The following is a 24,003-nucleotide window of genomic DNA, read 5'->3' as shown; positions in this document are numbered from 1 at the left end:
CTGCAGAGCATAGAATGAATTTGGGGAATCCCAGACTAACAGGCACATGTGGCCTCTGGGACACAAGGTATGCAGCAGTTTACCTGGTGTAAAGTGAGTCTATCTTCCCTTTCCTGAGATGGAGAATCAAAATGTGAAGCTGGTCTCAAACCTTAACTAGCTAAAAAGCATTGAATTAAGCTGACATTAACTTCTCATGACCAACTGATAAAGAAACTAAATGCTTACTGTGAACTGTAATCTCTTGCGTATATTCGGATTTGTTTTAGCAGCTTTTTGTATGGAGAAATGTTGCAGACATCTTTTCATTAAAAATCCTTTCTTAGGATTTTTCTTCCTGAGAAGCTGAGAGGCTTCAGGAACAAATTGTAAACAATGGTATCTGCTGCTGTGGAATGCAACAGGTGCATCTCTGATTGGCCCACCTTGGATGTTTACAATTAATGGCCAATCACAGCCCAGTGAGCTTGGACTCTCTGTCCCAGACACAAACCTTTATTATTCATTCCTTCCTATTCTATTCTTAGCTAGCCTTCTTAGATGAAGCTTTTCCTTCTATTCTTTTTAGCATAGATTTAATGTAATACATATAATAAAATTATAAATCAAGCCTTCTGAACATGGAGTCAACATTCTCGTCTCTTCCCTCACCTGAAAACCCCTGTGAACACCGTCACAGAGAAACATGACATGGCTTACCATATCATACACTATCTCATTCAAGAGAACTGTAAAACACTAATGCATAAAAAAATGACTGTTCCCAGATTTACTCTTCCAAAATCTTAGGTGCAGTTTGCCCAAGACAAGTAAATTAGCGACATATGAAGCTGTAATATTTCAGTAAACCAGAAGTGAATAATTGTGATACCTTTTATACTTTATTAATTTCTGTTGTTGCTAAATCATAACAAACAGAATTTTTATTGCCTTTTCCCCACAGACAACCTGAAATAGTATTTTAATTCTCCACAGAGATTCTACTTCCAGTTACATAATTTTCAAGTCAATTATCCTGCAGTAAAATATTTTCATAAAATCACAATTAAAAATGTTTTCTATAGAAATCTATGCTTAAAACACATTCTAAATGGAATTATAAAAATCAATCAAAATTTTTGTCTGACAGTCAACATTTATTGGTTCGATTGAATTCTGGGCTGTGCAGAAAGAGTTATTAATTAACATTCCTATCTTTAACACAAGGTTCATGAATGAGGGATGTGCTGCCTACGAAGAGCTGGTAGAGGTGGCTAACTAGTGAAACATATCACTCAGATAAATTTGATTTCTTGTTTTGCAATACTTTATAAAATTTCTGCATAGAAGAAAGACTGAAGGGAAATACAGGGGAAAATGAAAAGTGAATACAAAGCAAAATCTTGCTATGAAAATATTCTGTTAAAGTACTGTGACAAGTGTTGCTTTTTTTTAAGAATTAAGGCTAAATCTTACTTTTCTTGTTCATAGAATCAGTTAAATGGTGTTCATGAGAATTATACCATTGGATTCAGCCAAAGTACAGGCTGTGACACTTCAGTTGTTCTTAGGAACAAAAAGTGCCATTTAACTCTGTTACTGTATCCAGTGCCCTCATTGTTAAGGACTAGTGAGAGAAGAGAAAATCCTGAGAGTTTTGATGTATTCAAACATATTATCTGGAAAAAAAAAAAAAAGAACAAAAAGCCATTTAAGCCTTCTCTCAGTATATGTCAGGAAGATTTCAATGATGAACCAGCATTCACAATAATTTCTATACTGTTCAACTTCAATATGTCTGGATAAAGGAAGTGTACACAATCTCTTCACCTTCAGAAATGTAAATTTGGAACTGTCCTTGTACAAAAGGTATTTGATCATCCACATTGTTTGTCTTCAGCACATGCTTTTGTATCCAAGCCTGCTCCCATGGTAATCAACAGAAATTAGCCAGTGACTCAAAAGACAATGCAGATCTTCACTACATTGTTGGACAGACATCTTTTACTTAAACCAAGAATTTGTCTAGACCTTAATCCTAATGATATGCATTTTTACTATGTGACTCTCTACCATTATTTATATTCTCAAATTAAAACTACAATTTCTGTGAAATGAAAGCATTTCTGTATTAGCTAATAACAGTCTGTCAATAAACACCAGAGAACTTAAAATTGATATAACATGTTTTATATGCTGCTCATTGAGTATTTTGTGAATTGTGTTCTTTGAATTGATGCCTATGCCTCAGAGTATAAAAAGCTTAGCAAATGGCACATTTATTCAAGCAATGTACAGCTCTTTTTGCAGTTTTTAACATGTGTGTGCCCTCTTGATGACTTTAGCCTTTCTAATACTAACAAGTGAATTTAGGATTTATAGTTGAGAAACAGCATGGTTGCTTCTGCTGTCAGTCTTTATTCATTACTCTAATAATAGGAGGTGTAATAAACAGCATGGATTTACAACTGTACATTTTAATTATTGTTTCTGAAGGTCTCCATAATCGAGAGAGGTGATCACTGCTCCTTTCTGCTTTGGCATTTTCTCCTCCAGTGCCAGACACTACCCAGTTATTCAGTAAGCAGACAGCTTTGCTCTTTTCATCACTGAGTCGTGAAAGAGTTGACAGTGTGTTAAGGCCATCTCAGCTTCAGTCTAACAATCTGATTTGTTGGCTCAGTAGATTTAGTGCATCTTGATTTTCCTGATAAATTCCATGTGAAACCAAATACCAGCTACCCTGACAACATCTTTATCTACATCAGTAAGCTCATACCGGTCAAGATGCAAAAAGAAATAGATGTATATAAATCTGAGAATTCTCTAATGAAAGCATAAGAGTTTCACAGGTTTCACATGCAGAATTTGTTAATCCACAGATAAAGTGCAGCTAAATTCAGAAGTGAAGTGATATTTTGCTTTTGGACAGTCTTTGTTAATCTTAAGCATATTAAATAATTATATTTTGTTAGCATGTGTTTGCTACAAGAACAAACAAAAAGTCCTTATAATGACTGTGAATGTAATTGCAAAACACTAAAAAGAGATAATTTAATAATCAACTACTACACAAAACAAACAAACAAAACAAGCACAGACTTGAATTACAGAACAGGTATAAAATAAGTGTTGTGTAGAAAACAACTTGATTTCCTGGGGCAAACAGTATATCAGATGGTTGCCCCCCAGAAAATTGTCACTTTTGCAGCAAGTTCCTAAATTGTAAGGCAATTTAAAATGTGACTCTCCTGTTTACTTACTCAAAATTCCAGTTTTCCTGTATTCCAGTTAAATGACATAATTACATTTCTTCCTATGGTTTATAAAGACCAGAAATACACTTTATGGTAACTGCAAATCTATGTAATCCCGTCTATGCATTTTGAATTTGTGAATTATCCAATTCTGGCCAACAGTGCACCTCATGATGTAACCTGTCATACACTGTGCTTTCCTACCCAAGAACACACACATTAGAATTTCAATTTCTTTTACATTTAATTGGTAACTAGAAACTATTTTCTGGAGTACTTCAAATGCACATTTCTGAGAAAACTATGGTATATAGCAGGATTCCACTTGGATAAAACAAATTTACTCTAAAATCCATAAATAAACCTAGGAATAGCTACCACTCCTAGTAATTAGTTGAAATACTTCACCATTTGGACAAGTGTATTCCTGGTCCAAGGTCCACCTGTGGAACAGAAACCACAGGACACTGCAGACCTGTTGATGATAGTCAGAAGTGACTGAAGTTACAGACCGAACTGACTGAAAACATCTGTTCAAAGGATTTCAATAATGGTATCAGAAGAAATCTTTGAATGTTTGGCGTACCTATTCTAAGGGTTCTGTGGCCTTTTAGCATAAAGCAGAGACTAGAATGTCATTCTCTTGTGATTTCATTAACAGCATCACTGTGAATGGGAGACAAGTGTCTATTTGTTTCCAGTTGGATACAGACATTGCAAACAGCCTTGAAGAGAATGTAGGTTTGTACTGGGAAGATTGGTGAACAGCAGCATGTTTTAGCAGTTGGAGGTCAATCTTCATTATGTTGGTGAGTTTCCTTAGATGTCTGAGTTTCATGATAATGTGCTCTGGAATTCCTGTGAAGAAAATGCTTTTGAGCTCTTGAATTGAGAAAGACTTGTGAAGATATTGTGCACAGTAATTTTTAATAGCCTATGCCTCTCAGGATGTCTGGTGCTTACTATCTTTCTGATCATCAGGAATTAATTTAAGGCAGAAAGCAACAAGAAGTCAAACTGGGGTGTAGCGTCTCTAAGGCATCCTAAATCTCAGAAGGATTTTAGCCTATCTCAAAGTACACTGAAATACAACATTGACAGAGATAACAAGCAGGGATAAGCAAATTCAAAGAAACCATCTTATTCAGCAGTTGTCTGGAGATACAGGATATAGACCCACCAATCTGAGTTGGTTATTTCAGATAGGGAGAGAACTGCAGCTGGATACCCAGAGAATTAGGCCATGCTCTCATCTGGCAGGATTTTGGAATTCAAATTTTGAATGGATTTCAGAAACTTAGGGAGCTAAAGTACAGTTCTAAAGGTTAGGTGGCTGGCTTAAGTGTCTGGACAACTGTACCTCAGTTCTGATTTGCTTACAGATACTGAAAATTCTTCATGGCCCACAGCCTAGCACGAATTCTCCTCTTTTCAGTGCACTAGGCTACACATCAGGAAGAAGGAGAAGAGATATCAGTGAGAATGCTAAAATGCATGGCATAAAGAGATTTAAAGATGCTAACAATGCTGGGTATTCAGTTACTTCCCTGGGAAAGTCTCAAGCACCACACCAAGTTGGCTAGTTCACACATAAGCAGGGAGGACTTCCTTGGTGCCAATCCTGTTTTACCACTTGCCCTTAGTACTAGTGATATTTGGCAATATAAAGACACACTCAGGATAGTTTTTAGGAAAGAAGTAAACATAAGCCAATAAGTACCCCAGTCATTTAAAAGACATATTGCTGCCACAAAGCTAAATATATTTAGCATGCTTCCCCTGTGCATATTTCATGCCATCACAGGACATAGAGTTCCAAGATTTTAAGCCCATCAAGACATAGCAAAAGCATGTTAACTCTGAACAGATATTAAGCACTTTAACAGTAATGAATAATGTCAATGAAGAAGATAACTTACCATAAAATATACCTAATATTTAATCAGAAAAAAAACCCTTGAAACTAAAATCCCAGGAACTAAAACAGCACAACATTTTTTGTGGTGTGATGTTACAAGTGAGAAATGAGACCTAGAATCACAGAATGGGGTGAGTTGGAAGGGACCATGAAGATCATCTAGTTCCAACCCCCTGACACAAGCAGGGACACCCTCTACTAGACCAGGTCTTAGAGTCCTGTCCATCTTGAGCTTGAACACTCCCTGGGATGAGGAGTCCATAACTTCTCTGGCACCCTGTTCCAGTGCCTCATCATTTTTTCCTAACATCTAATCTAAACCTATCCTCCTTCAGTTTGAGACCATTCCCCCTTGTCCTTCTCCTCAGGAGGGCTCATCTCAATCCATTCTCTGCCCAGCCTGTGTTTGTGCTCAGGATTGCCCCAAACCAGGTCCAGGACCTTCCACTCAGCCTTGCTGAACTTCATGTGGTTCTTGCAGGCCCATCTCTCACGCCTGTCCAGGTCCCTCTGGATGGCATCCCTTCCCTCCAGCACACTGACCACACCACACAGCTTGGTGTCACTGCAACTTTGCTGAGATGCATTCCATCCCACTGTCCATGTCTCCAGCAAGGATGTTAAACTGCACCAGCCCCTGAGGAACCCCATTCCACCTGCCCAATTACAGTTGTCACAAAAATAGGCTTGGAGATTTTAGGGCTGCACTGATCGCTAGAATATTAATGTTGCACACACACCCTGCATATACTCTTATTCCTCCATCTAAGAACAAGTTTCAACCCTAAGAAAGATGAATAAAACACTGAATCTGTTAGGAAATGCATTGCTGTGCCACAAACAGAATCAGGCAAACACCTGATGGAAAGCAGGTATCTCCTCTGTTCCTTAGGGAGCACAGCAAAATAATGGTCTGTCACACTGAAAGAAAATGGAGATTCTTTCCTATCAAAAGAATTCATCATATTTAGGATACAGTTTTCTTTATGGGAGAACTTCTGGCAATAACCATGAAGAAAAGTGGTTTTATTCATCTTGATTACTGTCAGGGATTTTTCCACTGTGTAAACAATAACTCATAGGTATTCAGGCACCCAGAGCTTTGAAACAGCTTTGAGAGCAGACAGCAACTGACTTTGCTTGAATCCGAACTCATCATATAAACCTCATGATAGTTATTATTCTAAGAAGCACATTGCCTGGTTTTGCCTGCACAGACTACAAAGTGCATTAAAAGTACTGATAGAGCTTGAGAAGCTGCAGGGGGAGGGAATGCAAATTTATTCAGACCCTTTTAAAACAGTAGACAAGCACTAGTGCTAATCTTGGAGATGTGCTTGTTTTTCTAAACTGTTGCAAATGTTCCCTTAAGATAGTAATAAAAATTCAACTTTTAATTTACCTAGCATTACACACATATCATGTACAATTAACAGTGCTCTGTACACCCTTTGCAACTTCAACTGTGTTCAGATTAAACCACACAGGGCTTGCTCAAATGAATATTTTTGGACCATAAAAAGGTACTTTCAAGCCCTTGTTTTCAGGGGAAAACTATGCTTGCTTTGTTTAAACATCATATATGCCCAGTTTTTAGAATTTGGTCTGAAAAAAAAGAACAGACTCATAACAGAAAAAAGGCAATTTCTTCCCCAAGTATACTTTTTCAACAGCACGTAAGATAGGGATGACAACGCTGTAACACTTCAGTAACAATTAGTCATCCTGTCTTAGCAGAACATAATATAATAAAATCCTATTTTTCTAGGATTTTTGTTCATCTTTTTTCTTTTCAACATCATGTACTTTACAGTGCCTTTTTATATCAGATATTATTGGTTTCTTCCTTCCAGATGCTTAAAGGTTAGGAAACGATTTTCTTTCTTTTGATTCCTCTCCTGGGAAAAAAATTCAGCAGCTTGTTATTTTCCTCAGCACTCTCTGTATAACAAAAGGTAGCATATATGGAAGCCCTTGTTTTCCTCTTAGCTCTACTGCTCCAGACCAGCAGCTTCGATTAATTTCCTTGGGCACTGAAGATGTTCAGCAGCTCTAGGGATTGACTATACTCAGACCAAACAAATACCAGAATCTCATACTGGAACCATGGACTTAAAGACTGGAGTTCTAAAACAGATAGCAGTGATTTTAGACAGACACAAAAACAAAATATTTCTTCCAAGTGAATGAATATATCAAGAAAGATGAGACTTGTTAGAAAATTACCTAACTTCTCTTTTCTTGAGTGGTCATGTCCACAAGCTCTCATAATATTTCACAAAATGCATCAGAGTAAAAGCCGTTCCACATCTCAGTCTCATTACTGTCATTATACAATTAATACAAAAATATTTTTTGTTATTCTCATCTTCCATGTGTATCCTCCTTTCTTCTTTCTCCCCTTTTTCTTTAATGCTGTATTTTATTATTTATTTGTTGTCCTTTTTTTTCTGTGCACTAGTAGTTAATTATATTTTACATATGCTAGAAAATTCTAATAAAAGCACTAGGACTTAGAAAACAAACTTTTTTCTTTTTTAATTGATGGAACATCTGCAAGTTTAATTAGGCAACCCATTGAGATAAATGCATCAACAAATAAATTTCCCACTCATGAACACAGCACAGCTAAAAAGAAACTGCCTGGGAAGTTTTAATTCATTTGGGCACCAAAGTATTTATACCCAACAGATTTGGGCCAGATAATAGCTTTCCAACACAACCCCAAGATTACAGACTGAACCCCAGCAGGGCAGCTGATTCTTAAGCACTGGGAAATCTCCCACAGGATTAGAGCACACATATTTTACTTTCAGAGTGACAGGCAAGCAAGTGCATGCCAGGAAAATGCCTGAATGAAGAAGGGGTTGATATAAAACTGTCCTCTGCAGGTGGCCACTACTTAGGCTCTTCTATAAATAAGCTGGTCCTGATGACCAGAAGAAGATGCAGTACAGAGATCCTATTAGCCTATGAGCCTCTGCCACAGCATATGGCACAGCACACACCACAGTTGAGATGGCCACAATACACAGAGTACCCTCATACAATTTCAGAGGCTTTAAGCATTCACCCCCACAGAGGAACACCATACCCCATCAGAAGGCTTCAGGCACATGCCCATGCAGACTGACATCACTTCAGAAGGCTGCAAGCATCTGCTCTTCTTGTCCTTTAGCCCAACCTTTTATCCCCTCCTGCTGATGCACTGCACCTGTGTGCCCTCTGCTCCCTTTGGTGTTTGCTCAGTGCCCCTGGGCACTCCAGGGCTCGTTGCTGTCAGTGCTGCTGCTCACCTGCTTCCCACAGCTGTGCCCATTGGGGATGAGGCTGGACACAGCCCCACTCCCAGATACCACAAACTGAGTGCCTACAAGCCTCTGGTTTACGGTGCAGGGTTTTTTTCTGTTTATACTCTGCACCATCTGAATCCAGAATAGAAAAATTGAGCCTAGTCTGAGACTGCTGATACCAGTCACAGGTAAAAATTGAGGTTGAGATTAGAAGTATCAAGAGAAAGGATATACAAGCATAATACCTTAAAAAGAAGAAATATAAATGCTATTTAAAATAATAATCACATTTATAATGTAACATTTATAACTAAGTCAGATGTTCAACATTAATAAATGACATAAGGAAGCAATCATACTTATAAAGGAGATATTTATTTCTGAAGATTCAAAGAAGGATTGCACTTTTTTCTTCTGCATCTGAAAAGCAAACATTTTACTTGAGGAATCAATAAAAAATAACAGAATAAAAGGGAGGAAACAGCACTATCAGTTCAGAACTTCCAATATCTTTGCAACTTGCTTCCACTTAAGAACAAGGCTGGTTCTTCAGGGCAATAACTGCATAGCATCTCGGGGACTTCACAGGATCAAATAACTTCACAAGTCCAGACCAGGCAATGTTTTCCTGCAAATGACACATGACTGAAGTGCATAAAAATTTGTTTGACTTATAAGCTAAAATATTGTAATAAGTCCACATTTTGAAATACAAAATTGAAAATAAATAGAATTATCCTAATGCAAAGCAGGAAAACCACTTATATAATAAGAAAATGGGGGAAAGTTTGTGGTGAAAAAAGGACGCCCATAACAGGATCAATTTTAAAATAATTTAATTCTTTCTGATGCTATCAAGTGATAGCTTCCCACCTGCTTCATCAATAAAGCTCTGCTTCTTGGTTGAACTAGAGCAAAGAAATTAAGGATCACATCATACTCATTTTATGTTGCACATTCTACTGCTGAATCTAATTAACTGACTTTTCAAATGAATCAGGCTGGCTGGATCTGGTCATCATGCTGCATTTGGCTTTTATAACTTTTATTTTTCTTCCTAAACACATTTTGTGAATCATTTAGTACAAGATTAAATCCATGCATAAATTACATTTAGAAAAGGTGAATTAGTGCTATATGCAGCACGTTTGATCTCCCACCTTGGAAATCATACATATTTCTATGCAATTTTTAACCAGTTGGCATTTGGGAAAATACATCATTATTTAACTATTTCAAATTGCCTCTCTGTAAAAATACCAGTTAGAACAAAGGCATACATTTACTACAATTCAGTTGTTCCAAGTGCACCGTGACAGAGAATAAAGTGAGTTTTCACTTATGATAAAATGGAGTTGTTAAAATGAAAGGTTTATAGGGGAAAACCACAGCTATTCATATGAATGAGTTTAAACTTTATTTTAAAATTTCACTTTGACCATGGCCCAGAACAGAAGCTGGAAGATGCTACCATTTCCTCTTAGGAAATTATTAGTTGTGTGAAAAATGTTTGCTGGTGCAGAAAAAGTATTACCAGTGCTTTCAAGTTAACCAGGCCAAGCTCCAAATCGGTGTTAGAAGAAGCAGTGTAATAAGGGAAGTCATTGTGGAGTAAATGTAGTAGCATTTGCTTATTATATCCCAGATCTATACTTGTAAAATATATCCAGGCTGTATGTTAGTCAAATGTACCTCAGCTGACCCATTCAGTTAGAAAAAGTGCACTCTCTCTCATTATTGATCTTAACTAAGAAACAGTAAAAGAAAATCATAAACATTTTGGATCTAATTCAAAATTTTTTTCTAATATGTTCCAAAGCACATTAATTGAAAGTTCGAGTATTAACAGCACAGTATTTGTTTAGCATTTCCAAAAATTTCAAATTATTAAATATCTCATTATGGTGTATAAAATGAGATTTGATGCATCTTTAATTAATTGATTTTTTACTATCTATTGACTAGTAATTACCATATAATTAAAAGAGCATAAACTTTACTGTTGCTGCTTTGTTGAAAATAAAAACATCTGCTAGGCATATGTTTATACTAAATGGAATGAATGCTTATACTTTTGCAAATATGATGAGAATAATAATTCTGCAACAGAGACTTTTTGTCTGCACAGTAATAAATTGTGAAATAGAAGAAATATATAGAAGAAATAGCCTTATTTCTGTGATGTAGCCTTTAGGTATCATAAAAGAGAATGCAAAAATACCTGCTCCTTGAGGTAGCAAAGACGATCCAGAAGTATCAAAACTTCTATGCAAGGAGCCAGAACAACCTTCAACTGAAAGAAAGATTAGATGCTATAATCCTTTTGGGAAAGACAGGCAATACACTTCCAAATGGCTACATTACCTCACAAGAATTCCAGGAAGGTCAATCATTTTTTAGGGGTTCTGTTGTCAACTTGCTAGTTCTCCCTATGGGATGGCCATCTTCAAAACAGTTTATATTAAAGATCAAAAATACATGGAATGCCATAAAGTCAGGGAACTATGTTATTTAGTTGTTTTTCAGACACTGTTCAACAAGAAAATAATATTAAATGTAGCAGAACAATTTTAAAGAGGGAAATAATGAATTTCAATAAAAAGAGTTTTTTATGAAATAACTGCATGGAGACCAGTCTAGATTTAAAAGGAGACTGACATTCCATTTTCCAGTGCAATAATCCCTCTTGAAAAAGAATCTACCATGTGTTCACTTTATTACTTTACTTACACCTAATATAGTTCTGGAATAGGATACGCTCCCAAGTATGGAAGGGGGAACTGCTTTGTTTTTTGAGATTGCATACCACAGTGCGAGACAGTCCACCTCCACATAAAACCTAACAGGGTTTTGTTCTAAACTAGAACATATATATGCAAGGTAGTAGTATTAATCCTACAACTTTTACCATATTAAATGCTTCAAGCTCATTCATTCTGTCCTTGTACTTTTCATAGTAATCCATTATACAGCTGTCTGGGAGCTGCAAGGGATTAAAAAAAGAGATATCAGAGTTATTGTCGTTACTTTTTCAAGGGAACTTCAGAATTAAATATTGTCACACTACAAAATGAAATCTGTGTTTCATTTTTTAAATTAGCACTTTGCTAATATTTATAATAATTTTCCAATAGCAGTTTCTCAGTTTTTATTTAGAGTAACTGTTCCTAACACAGCATTTTCCACTGACATGAAATACTGAGATATATCCATTATTCAGAAAACTCCAGTCATCCTTAAATGAGAATTACACAGTGAAGTGGAGAGTGGCCAGCACTGCTGCTATGACTGTAAATGCCACAATTTGGGGCTGAATTTCATACACAGACAGTCCAGGAACTTGACCAAGCCTTTTCAGCCCTTGCTGGCCAGTGCAGCAGAGCAGCTGCTGCAGCTGTGACCATGAGTGCTCTTCACAAAGCATGTTCTCTAAAGGGCAGCCAGACCACCACATCTCCTGGCTTTTGAAGGTCATGATGTGTCTGCTCTGCTGGCCACAGTCCTGGACACTGAACAACACACTTGAGCTGGCCAAAGAAGTGGGAGGTAGGATTGCAGCATTATTGCTGATGGAGGCTGCTGGGAAGAGCAGAGCTGGAAGAGCCTGATGCACTTCTGCAGTACTGGGATTTTTGCAGGATGGCTGTTCTGTCATGGCTATGGAATGAGGGAGTCCAAACTTATCAGGAAAGTAACAGCTCTGACAGACATGGAGATGTGACACTGAGGGACATGACTTAGTGGTGGACTTACAGCGCTGAGTTAACAGTTGGAATTGCTGCTCTTAAAAGTCTTTTTCAGCCTAAATGGTTCTATGGCAAAGGACTAGGAAAGCTGAAGTGATAATAAATTTTTGCACATTTTGTTAGAAGAATCAGATGATCTGAGAGCATGTAGCTAATACAGTTGTAAAGAAGTAAAATCTTTGTCTAAAATAGGGAAACAAACCAGGAAACATTTAAAAAATATATAAGTTTTCAAATTAGGTGAGTATTATAAACTTTATCCTGGGACAGCCAAGAAGGGATTGAAGTGACCTCAGAACTATTACTCATTGTCACTGAGAAGTTCTCAAAGAGAATATGTCAGACAAATAGCAGATATATATGTCAATTATAGAGCAGACACTTCAGATCCAATGCACTGATGAAAAAATGGAACAAATAGAGAATTAAACCAGTGAAAGATGAGCAAATGAGTAATAATCAACACAAATTCATCAAGAATAAATCACAAGTCAGTCTACTTCACTTGTAAGGAGGGTAAAAGGATTCATGACAGACAAAAACAACTGGTTCTCATATATTTTGACTTCAAAAAGATTTTTGATAACATTTCCCATATAATTTTATAAGCAAATTTGGGAAACAAACTTCAGTATTAAGTACAAAAAAGTCAGCAAGACTGTTTGAACGACCATAACCAGAGAGTGGTTCTTAATGAGTCTCTGAGCAACTAGAACGACCTGCTGACTGGAGGTCCATTAAGGAATGCAATATTTTCATTAAGAATTCAGACAATAGAACAGAAACCACATTAGCTAAGTCTGCAAATGTGCAACAGGAAGGCATTGCCAGAACTTAAAATAACTTTTGGAAACTGGAGCATTGCTTAGTGAAGAAGTTTGAAATGCTGTGCAGAAAAGCAGAAGGGACCAGGCTCAGGCAGAAATAATCAGCTGTTCAGGATGGGGAGCACCAAAGGACAGTCTGGAAGATAGAGCAGATCATAAGCTGAGTGCGAGTCACAGTTGTGCTACTGCAAAAAAAAATCCAAAAAAAACCAATCACCATTCTGTGACATGTATGGGAGAGCAGCCTGCAAAGTGCAGGAAGTAATCCTTCAACTCTGGCAGTGGAAAAGCTCTAGCTGGAACACTGCACCCATTTTTGGGCATCAGATTTCAAAGAAAGAAATGAACTGTCTGAAAAAGCCCTGAGAGGGAAAATAGATCGGAGATCTAGAAAACATGACCTATGAAAAAAGACTCAGAGAACTGGAACTGATGAGGCTAAATGAGACAAAATTGAGAACGGGGATAATAACAGTTCTTACAAGGCTATCACCAAGAAGTAGGGAACAGTTTGTTCACTGTGTCTGTAGTGGATAGGGCATGAACTAATGGGCTTGGATTGCAGCGAAAAAAACCGCAAACAAACCAGTCAGGCAAAAACATGAAGAAACATTTTCTCTTAGAGGTTAATTAAGGACTGGCAAGGTTGTCAGTCTCAATCACAAGAAGCTTTTAAAAGATCCGACAAATACTATTTTCAGGAATGATGCATAATTCTAACTCTGCTTTAAAACAAGAGATCAGAAAAAAACTTTTGTAGTATTTCAGTCTTATTTTTTTAATTTAGAAAGTACATTCTCCCAGTTGCAAAGGCAAGGCTGAGTAGCTTATCCAGCAGTACTAATGTGGACTAACAAGAATTTTTTTGGTCTTATTGCTATTTTATTTCCTGTGAAGCTGTGCAAATATTTTAGAGTTCTTTTTGTTTTTCTCTTCCCCTCTAAACAGTCAAACCAACTAAAATATACTGGTCATGAAATAAACAAAATAGTTTATTTAACCTCTGCCCTATAAGCTTTTCATTTCAACTGCGTATTAATAGGGTTTTAGTATAATGGATTTTTGAAATTACAGGCTATTTGGAATTAAAATACAAAGATCTATATTTGGAAAAATGTGATCTTGGAACCTTTCTGCTTTTGCTTCCTTTATGTTCTCCATTTTTCAAGATGAAGCATTCAAATTAAAAGAAAACAAGCTGTGAAATGTTTGGCAAATAAAAAGTGGGTCAAAAATGTCTCTTGCACACTGCTGTACTCAAGTATGTGCTTTTCCATTCCTTCCCTGCCTACCACACATTCTGACTGAACACATCCTGCTGTCATGGACATAGACTAGCTACTATTCCAAACTGTGCCTCACATAACAGTTTGGTGAGCAAACCAATTCAATGCAATAGCTCAGCTGAAAAAGAGAGAAAGCGTCCATTGGCTGAAACTGCAACAGCTTTCCACCTGCCTTCGGTAGCTAACACAAACTTCAGCTCTCCTTCTAAGGTGAAGTGGGAGTAGTTTACTCTTGGCATTTTTGAAGAGGAATTGTACTTCCACATGCAAAGCAAGCCCCATTCAGCCACTGAAGTTGTCCAAGCAACTGTTCTCTGTGTTGTCACTCATTTGTGTATCAAAAAAGTTTCTTCATATATATGCATTGAACTTTTTTCTTACACTTTGATGTTGATACTATAAACATGGAAAAACTCAAATATTGTCGTGGTTTGACCGGAAATGGGACATCTGGGATATTTTGTTTTGCTGTGATTACCAATGGGTAATTGGAATTTAAGATGGGCACAAATATATACATTTATCCTATCTGCACTCAAAGATCTAGCTTTTCTTACTGACACTGAAGTGACCTTCATTTCATTTTGGCCAGTATTTCCTCCCCGACACAGCTACAATGTCTCCTGGTCTTTATCAGGTTGTCAACAAATGGGCCTCGTCTCTTTGCATTGTGATGGTGGTGCAAGCTTTGTTTGGAACTGATTTCTTTGTGGATTGATGTGGTCACTTCAACAGCCAGAACAAGCAGGACAACCTGGCAAGGTCTCCAGTGACCTAGCTGTAACAATACCATATAGGTATACCATATATACCTTAAATACCATGTGGTGCAGATGGCACTAAGCATGAGCCATAGGGCTGACTGATCCTTTGTGAATGCAGTGATCTGTTGTGAAAGCAGCAGAGCTCTGAGAGCATGTGAGATACCACACACCTGAGCACAGCCACCTTGGACTGCAGTCCCACAGGCATGCTGATAGAGCACAGGCTGAAAAGATGATGTTCAGGCACAAGGTGTGGGGCAATTACTGATACCACACTTCATGTTTGTTCAGAGAGGATTTTTTCAGCTCTGTATCCTTTTCTAGACTAAGAGTATTTTCACTGAATCAAAGTCTCTTTTACTGCCCAATGCTGCACATGTCCTCCAGAGAAGCAACAGCCTAAGGATGCTATTCCACAGTCTGTTAGATGCAATTCCTCTTTGCTACCTCAAAGGGACTGCTTCTTCCTGCACTGACTGCACAATTTCATGTTTCCTCTCTCTACTTGCACCAGCACTATCAGGAACACTAATGAGAGAACAAGAGAGCTGTAAGGCAATCCTTCTAGCAGAGCAGTGACTTAGATCAATTCAAAACATTTGGGAGAACATACCTAACAGGAAATTTTATAACTTTTCCATGACTAAGGTAGTTAAAAATAACGTAATGTTATATATTGTAAAACAACGTAAAATGGCTAATGAAATTACTGAAAGACTTAAGTTTATTTAGAACTTTGTTTAAAATTCACTTCAAATTAATGGAATCTATATTATTTATCATTATACCTAATTGAGATACAAGTCACATCTCTTAAGACTCCTTGTCAGAGTAAAATGCTACAGTGCCATAACTGGGATAATATTTTGTCTATGTGAAAAACAGTTATGCTTAAAAACAGCATTACACTTTAAAGAGTGGTATGCAAGTGTTACCTGAGCCCTCATTTAGTACTTCCCTAACTAACAAAGGACACAGGAAGTCTGTGAGATGGAATTCCTTCTGTCCAAGAAAACAGTGAAGAAAGTCAACTCTTCAACAATTGTAAAATGCGTGTCAATCCATGTAGTACTTTTATTTTTTGACTGCTTTGACTGTCTCACTTAATTGCTGTTTCAGGATTCAGGGGAAAGTGGAGAGCATTGTTTTCGCTTTGGCTCCGTGTTTGCACAATGGCTGTACACAATAAAACATACCAAATTACAAATATTCTTAGCAAAGACCAACCAGTTTCAGATATTCACTGTCATTTCAAGATATCCACACTGATACTGGTTGTGGGGTAGACATTAAAATAGTAAGAAATCTTAAGTTAAAAGTCCCCATTTCTTGCAAAAATTCTTGTTAGTTCCCACTACAGCTGCATATATTCAGGTTAGCTCACGTCTTAATGTATTACACAATTCCACTACTGACAGTTTCCCAGTCTTAAGTGAGTGGCTTTCCAACACTTTTTAAAGCAAGAGAAAATTAAACCACACAGTAAGCTTCATGCTATCTCCCTTCACTTGAAAACTGCATTTCATGATATTCCATGAGTCACTGCTGAGGAGAATTTACAAGTCAAGGACAGTCTGTAGTAAGCTAAGAGTAACCAATCTCCACTTATCAAATGTAAAAAAAACCCAAACTTGTCTGATAAAAAGTAAGCAATTACTGGGAAAAAAAAGTATTTTTGCACAAATTCTTATTTCAGTATTGAGCTTTAACACTCAAAATTAAATAGTCTGGAGTTTGTAAAAGCACCAAGTCAATAGATTCCAAAGGCTGTCAGACACATATCCAGGCCTTAGCTTTGTAAGCACTTTCTCCATTTAATCACCTTAAGCTAATCCCCTTGAAAGATCTTTTCCTAATCTACCCCAGTAAGAACAGGACACCAGGAAACCTAAAGAATTTTGAGTTTTCTTCCTTAAAAACTCTAGAAGTACATAAATACTTATATGAGGACTTTTTGCCTTGGAAATGCTATTTGTAGCACTTATTGCCTTAAGTAGCAATCAGAGCTGTTAATAAAGAGGCTTCATTTTAAATGCATTTGCAAAGCAGCTCTAAACAGCTGAAACATGTTCTGAGCTGAAGAGGAAGGAATTGCTCTTGTTGCTTGAAAGCAAAAAGGCTAACAAGTACCAGAGGGGCCAGCTACTCTAGGAGAGAGGACAGGGATGAATGCTCCATTCTCCCAAAAGAGAGTTCTCCATTCACATTAATTAGGTAAAACAGTGAACAAAAGGAAAAAGAAATCTTGGGATAGAAAGAATGTCTCCAAAATCTATGTGACCCTTAATGCTCTGTCTGTACAACACAGAGTCTGTAGGAACAGAGTGAACTATGACAAAGAAAACAATCAGGAAAAAAATACTGCTTTGGTATGTATCCAATTACTGCAGCCCTGTGCAGACATCCCTAGATATGGCCCTCTACAAGCACAAAGGAGCAGCCTCACTTTCACAAGCCCTTGTCCTCATGGGGCACTTCAACCACACCAGTATCTGCTGGAGGGACAACACAGCAGGGCATAAGCAACCAGGAGGTTCCTGGAATGCATTGATGAGTACTTCCTTCCCATAGAAGGAATGGGGAGCCAATGCTCTCAATTATCACCAATAAGGAATGCCTGGTGGGGAATGTGAAGCTCAAGGGGAAGCCCTGACTGCAGTGACCATGAAATGGTGGAATTCCTTGGGGCAGCAAGAAGAGCACACAGTAAACTAAATATCCTGGACTTCAGGAGGCCAAACTTCTGGGATCAGCTTGACAGAGTACCATGGCATAAAGCCCTGGAGGGAAAAGAGATCCATTAAAGCTGGTTAATACTTCAAGCTTAAAGAGGAAGTAAGGCAAAAATACCATGAGGGCAGCAGGGAGGAACAATGATCTTCTAGCCAAACTAAACAGCAAAAGGGAAGGCTATCAAGAGTGGAAGCAACAGGAAGTAGCCGGGGAGGAACACAGAGATATTGTCCAAGCACCAAGGGATCAGGTTAGGAAAGACAAAGCTCTCATAGAATTAAACTTGACTGACATCAAGAGCAACAAGTAGAGCTTTTATAGGTACATGCGCACACTCTCCAGAACAGGAGACTGGTTACACGGCTTATGGAGAATGCTGCGATAACTTTTTTTTGACTGAGTCTTCACCAGCAAGAATTTCAGCCACACCCCCTCAGCTTCAGAATACAAAGGCAAGGACTGATGAAGAACTGCTCACTGTAGGAGAAGATGAGGCTCAAGAACATCTTAGGAGCCTGAAGATGCACAAGTCCATAGGACCTGATGAGATACATCTGTAGGCCCTCGAGGAACTGGCAGAAGTTGCTAAAACACTATCCAGCATATTTGAGAAGTCATGTCAGCCTAGTAAAGTTCCCATGGAAAAAGGGGAACATAATCCATAAGTCATTTTCAAAAAGGAAAAAACCGAAGGCCTGGGTAACTACAGGTCAGTCAGTCTCACCTTGATGCCTAAGATCATGCATCAGATCCTCCTGAAAACTGTGCTATGACACATAGAAAATAAAGAGGTGATTGGTGACACCAACAAGGTCATTGATAGCAAATTGTGCCTTCAAATCTGGTGGCCTTCTATGAAGGGGTTACAGCATTTGTAGATAAGGAAAGAGCAACTGACATCATTAGCTGGACTTGTGCAAAACATTTCCCATTGTGCCACATGACATCCTCGTCTCTAAACTGGAGAGCACTGGGTGGGTAAGGAATTTGCAGAATGGCTGCACTAAAAGAGTTGTGGCCAGCAGGCTAAGAGGGCTGGGGCTGTGCAGCCTGGAGAAATGAAGGCTCCAAGGAGACCTAAAAGCACCTAAAGGGGACCTACAAGACAGGTGGAGAGGCACTTTTCACAAAGGCATGTAGTGACAGGACAAGGAGAAATGCCTTTCAAATGAATGAGGATAGGTTTAGATTACATAAGGAAGAAATCCTTCACTATGGGGGTGCTGAGACATGGCACAGGTTGTGCAGAGAAGCTGTGGATGCCCCCATCTCTGGCAATGTGCAAAGCCAGGCTGGATGGGGCTTTCAGCAACCAGTGAAAGGTGTCCCTGCCCACAGCAGGGGGGTTGGAACTAGATGATCATTAACATCATTTTATGATCCATAGCTCAGAGAGCAATTCCATTAATTCTGAAGCTATAAGCAATATAACCATACCTGTGAAGCATCATGCTCACACTACAAGACCTTTCCCTGCCCTCACAGAATGAGAATGTTTTGTCAGAAATTCAGTAGTCATGGTTCAAACCTCATTTTTACTACTGAAGTGATATGTGAAGGGAATGGTCCTGTACCAAGACAGAAAAAAGGATTTCATTTGCATCTACGTGTTTAATTGACACACTCTCCCACACTAAAAAAGAAACACCATGGATGGAGGAAATTATTTTGGCTCACTTAATAGGAAACTTCAGCCCTTGAACAGTAATTCTTAACAGTGAATGGTACTAGGTTATTGATAAATGCCTTTTTTTTTTTGGTAGAGAAACTGTTATACTATGTTGTCTCACTCGAACTCATTTCTGACTGAGACTCTTTTTATAAAGAGTCTAATTCTTGCTTCACATAAGCAAAAACTTCATATCTATTTCACTTTCATAAAAGGAAAGACACAGAGGGGTTTCTTCACATGAATTATTGGCAGGATTCAAGAACTTACCTTTACTTAAAATCAACAGCCAAAAAAACCTTAGTATTTGGATAATTATGCCTGGTGAGTCTTTACCAGTGTAACATTTAGCAAAGGGCACACACTTACAAAAATGAGTATCAAGGCAGGTTAGGTGTTCTGTATACTTGCACTCTTTATCCTGCCTCCACAACTGTCCACACTGGAAAATTACTGGATTGCCCAGGGCTACCTTTTGATCAGAAACAGAGGTATTGGTGTGTATAAAGGAAGCAGCTGTGAGGCTTATCATGAACCATTAAGTTTAGAAGAGTGTTTACATCCCACAGTACAGATTCAGCTTCAGTGATAAAAACCATGCAAGATTTTACCATACATGACAAGCTACCAAACCCTGGCAGGGACTCCTAAAAACAGTGCCTCTACTCCTCCTATTTTCCTTTCCAGTACTTTTATTATCATACAGAGATTAAATTCTGTTTAATATTCTGATAAGCCTAGTAAAAGACTGGAGATTCACAGTTTCTTGACTTCTGTATTTTAGAAAACATCTTTGCACATGTGAAACAGAGACCCATATGGAAACAATTTTTTCTCATAGTTCTCTGGTTGTATTACACAATGTCACTAAGTTTTAGCTGCTTTTTAAATATAACCTAAATACATTTATGCATTAAGAAAATGATTGCCTCTCTTTTTTTTTGGTGAATGACAAGGACATTTTTGATTATTTTGGAAGTGTGCTTCATATATGCTTGCTCCCACCTTATATTCTTCCCAATGCATTGGTTTTTGTCCACTGCCAGAGACAAAGTACACATTTGGTCTGTGCAGTACAGCTGCTCCTTTGTTCATTTCTAAATAGAGCTAAAAACCCAAATTCCACATAAATTTCTCTTTGATTTTGTTGTCTTTCAGATCAAATGTTTAGGCTTCATCACATTTCTAGCTATGTAAGTATTTTTTTTTCAGAAGAGAGGCATTTAACACATTCTCCAATATTGTGTAGATACAGTGCTGACTCCACCATGAAAACTGCAGGGTCAGAACCAGTGTTAAGGGAGAAGTAACAACTTTCCTCTCAGTAGTACCAAAATAGCACTGGTTTTGTGCTGCTGCAGATTTCAATATAGCTGGGAAATAAAAAATAATATTGTTTACATCAGCATAAAATCCAGTCTTCAGTATGCAGCCAGCTGCACATAAAATGAGAAGAAACATGAGCAAAAGTAAGCATTTATTTGAATCAGGTCTTTAGCAACCACATAAATGAGTAGCTTGAAGTAGTGTTGACAGACATCTTTGTCTCAGGGCAACCTGCATTTGTCCAGACCCTTCTTAGAAAAAGGCAACATATCTAAAATCAGACCTCTTGACATAAACTTTCTATGCTTACTGGTTTTAAAGAAAACAGTGAACAAATCTGCATTAGCAGAGTTCAATCAATGCTCTTGTGAACTGATTATTACACAAACAGTCCACTATTGCTTTTGGGTGACTGTACACAGATGAAGAAAGACATAATTTTATTTCTAGCTGGGGTGAATGCATCTTGTTAGTACTATTCATACAGAAAAGCAAACAGGTAACTACATTCTCTAGTTGTGATTAGCTAACTACAGAATTAAATATAATCCTTTTAAAATACAGCACACTTCAGGCATAAGTCTTTTTCTTAATGCTGTCAGGATGATTCCAATGTCATTTGAATTTACTCGCTTATTTGGTTTTGCCTGTTTCTCCTAGCTCATGCTTTGATGTGCCTGGCAGATTTTAAGTGATTTGACATTTTGACTACAGGTTTTAAACATTACCAGAGACTGCAACAACATTTACCTTAAATATTTTACATGCTTGCCACTCCCACTTTTCCTTTGATTGTACTTAATTTGTTAACAATCTGTCTAGTACTCTCGAGTGTCTCCTTTGCACCACTTGTTCTCACAACATGGTTGTGATCTTCACACAGTCATATTCTGTGCCTAATGCTATGTTGCCATCTGTTGACCAATTGAGCAGTTGTAGGACTAAGACAAGATACTCAGGGACATAAATAAAATCTCAAAATTATTTTAAATCTCTACTTCATATTTACTTTTTTTTCTCTAACAAATTGATTTAAAATCTTCATCTGTTTCCTTAACATTTACTAATTTAAAGGTATTAAGTCTTCAAATATAATGTTCACACAGCAATATATGACATAAATCAACTCAATGGCTCAAACACTGCATTGTGGTGCTGACTTAAGAAATTATATGGATATAACAATTTCCTACAGTCACTAGTGACTCACCTTTGAATCATCCAGTTCCAGCTTTTTCAGAGAGCGTCTGACATAATCTATGAAGGAGGATGATTTGGAGAAGGTTTTTCCAACATGTCGATCACTGCAAACACAATACTGAGGTGTAGGCTTTTATACATCCAACAATAAAATTCAGATATTTTTAACAGGAGAAATGAATCAGTTGGATGGCTACTACTGCCAAGTTAGTAACAACTTTTTTTTTTCCTCCTTCCACTTAAAACAATCTAGCTAATACTTGAAGTAACTTCTAGACACAGCAACTGTGTAATTGTATAATGGTTATAATACAGTTATTATTTTACCTAAAACCCTGAGAGAGTTGAAGTTTCTTTTTAATTTCTTCACTAACATTTTTTATTTTCTTATATGAATGACAAAATTATTATTTCCAATGACACATTTCCTTCTATACTTCTAAATTACTTCCATAATCTACCATGATCCTGCTGTAATTTATTTAATAGCAACCACTGAACTGAAAAAATGTCACTTTTGCTTGTTACCTGGTGTTCTTATCCTTTCAATTTTTATTGCACTAAATGATGCCAGAACTCTGTCCTGTTCACAACTCAATAGCTTGCACTTCAAGCCAGACAAAAATGTGTGTTGTTTCAAAAAATACACTAAAATAATTCACAAAAACTTAAAAAAACATATAGGAAGAAGGAATCCTAGCAGACCATTCATATTTGCTCTCTTCTCTGTGCTTAAAATATCTTGGAGAAAAAACATACAAAGTTTTTTTTTTTTAAGTCTGAATTCACTTTCTTGACTGAGTCTAACATTTCTCTTCTAGAGTAGGGTATACTCAGGTACAGAATTTTCAGCTACTGAATAACTTAACAAGAAATACACTCTCCCCGCACCCTCTCAGTGAAAAACTGAACAGAAGTATCTTGGTATCTTACTTTTCTCCCTCTTTGTTCTTAGTAAAACCTATCTCCTTACCTAAAACCCAGAACTAATACCTGAAGCCAATTGAAAGATTTCAAAAGATTTCACTCAGTGGCAGTTCTAATGCTGTTTAGCTGTCAAGGACCCTCATTCATTGAAAAGAATTTTTGCTGTCATATTTAATATTCAAATGCACCTAAACATTTAGGCTGATGCAGACTGAGAATCAGTTAATAATTGTGTTGTTACATCATTCCTAGGAAGATGGGCATTAAACATCTTGCTCAGAAAAAAACCCAAAACATGGGAGTGAGACAGGTCTTTCCAAGGTAGCCATTGTGTTCATTACAGACATATAATCTTAATTATTTCCTCCAAATTATACTTCCTTCAAAAATTGAAAAATCTACCACACAGTTTTTCTTTTCTCTGCAATTAGCAGCCATGAATTTTTTTGTGATATTGTATGCAATTTTAAAATAAAGAAGCATTTCTTCTTTCAGGAATTTGACCTTCTGAAGGGTAAGCTGTCTGACTGACTCTACATCCAGCAAAAGTTTTAAGAGTATTTGCATTAGCACTTATTTTAGATCAGGAGTATACTTCTGAAGTGAATTTTCTGGTTTTTCCCACCTCTCATGCCTTGGCTCACACCGTGAAATAGTATCAGAGCTCAAAAAATGGGTTATTTTCAAACTAAATTAAACTGGAAGGTGTGCTTCTGGATGTACTCCAAGTGCTAACAGGCATACATCCCACCGAATAAGATAAAATCTAATCCAACTGCAACCACAGAAGAGTATAATATAGATGTCAGATCCTCAGCAGCAGCTCTCCAAATCCCATTCCTACAAGGAAGCAGCATTTGCCAGTGTAGGCACAGGCAGTGAGTAGCTCTTTAGAGCCATGATGGCCATCAAGCTGTCAGCAGTTTTACTCAGGACAAACAGAAATGCCTTTTTCCATCTGCACTATCAAAGCTGCCAGGACTTCCGGCATGACAGGGTAGCCCAGGACTGCGCTGACTTTTCAGTGCATTTGCTGAGTGTTCTCAGGTGAAGATGTGCTTTACCTGTGTACCAGTAC

The 24,003-nt window shown here is 37.5% G+C and overlaps 1 protein-coding gene across 2 annotated transcripts in view; it reads right to left on the bottom strand.

The window, feature by feature from the left end:
* Positions 1–8,803: 8,803 nt before the first annotated feature.
* The window catches only part of METTL25 (methyltransferase like 25), a 46,501-nt gene continuing 31,301 nt past the window's right edge, over positions 8,804–24,003 (bottom strand). For both annotated transcript variants that reach the window (XM_054277185.1, XM_054277194.1), the window contains exons 9-12: positions 22,009–22,102; positions 11,356–11,430; positions 10,669–10,740; positions 8,804–9,075 (exon numbers count right to left, since the gene is read on the bottom strand). In XM_054277185.1, coding sequence (XP_054133160.1) covers positions 8,977–9,075; positions 10,669–10,740; positions 11,356–11,430; positions 22,009–22,102 — 340 coding nt within the window. In that variant the 3' untranslated portion in view covers positions 8,804–8,976. The remainder of the gene's footprint in view (positions 9,076–10,668; positions 10,741–11,355; positions 11,431–22,008; positions 22,103–24,003) is intronic.

This window comes from Melozone crissalis, unplaced genomic scaffold (genome assembly GCF_028551555.1).
Source record: "Melozone crissalis strain CALT ecotype California unplaced genomic scaffold, PUWL_Pcris_2 ptg000004l_1, whole genome shotgun sequence".
Classification (NCBI taxonomy): domain Eukaryota; kingdom Metazoa; phylum Chordata; class Aves; order Passeriformes; family Passerellidae; genus Melozone; species Melozone crissalis.
This window is presented reverse-complemented; position numbering and strand designations above follow the sequence as displayed.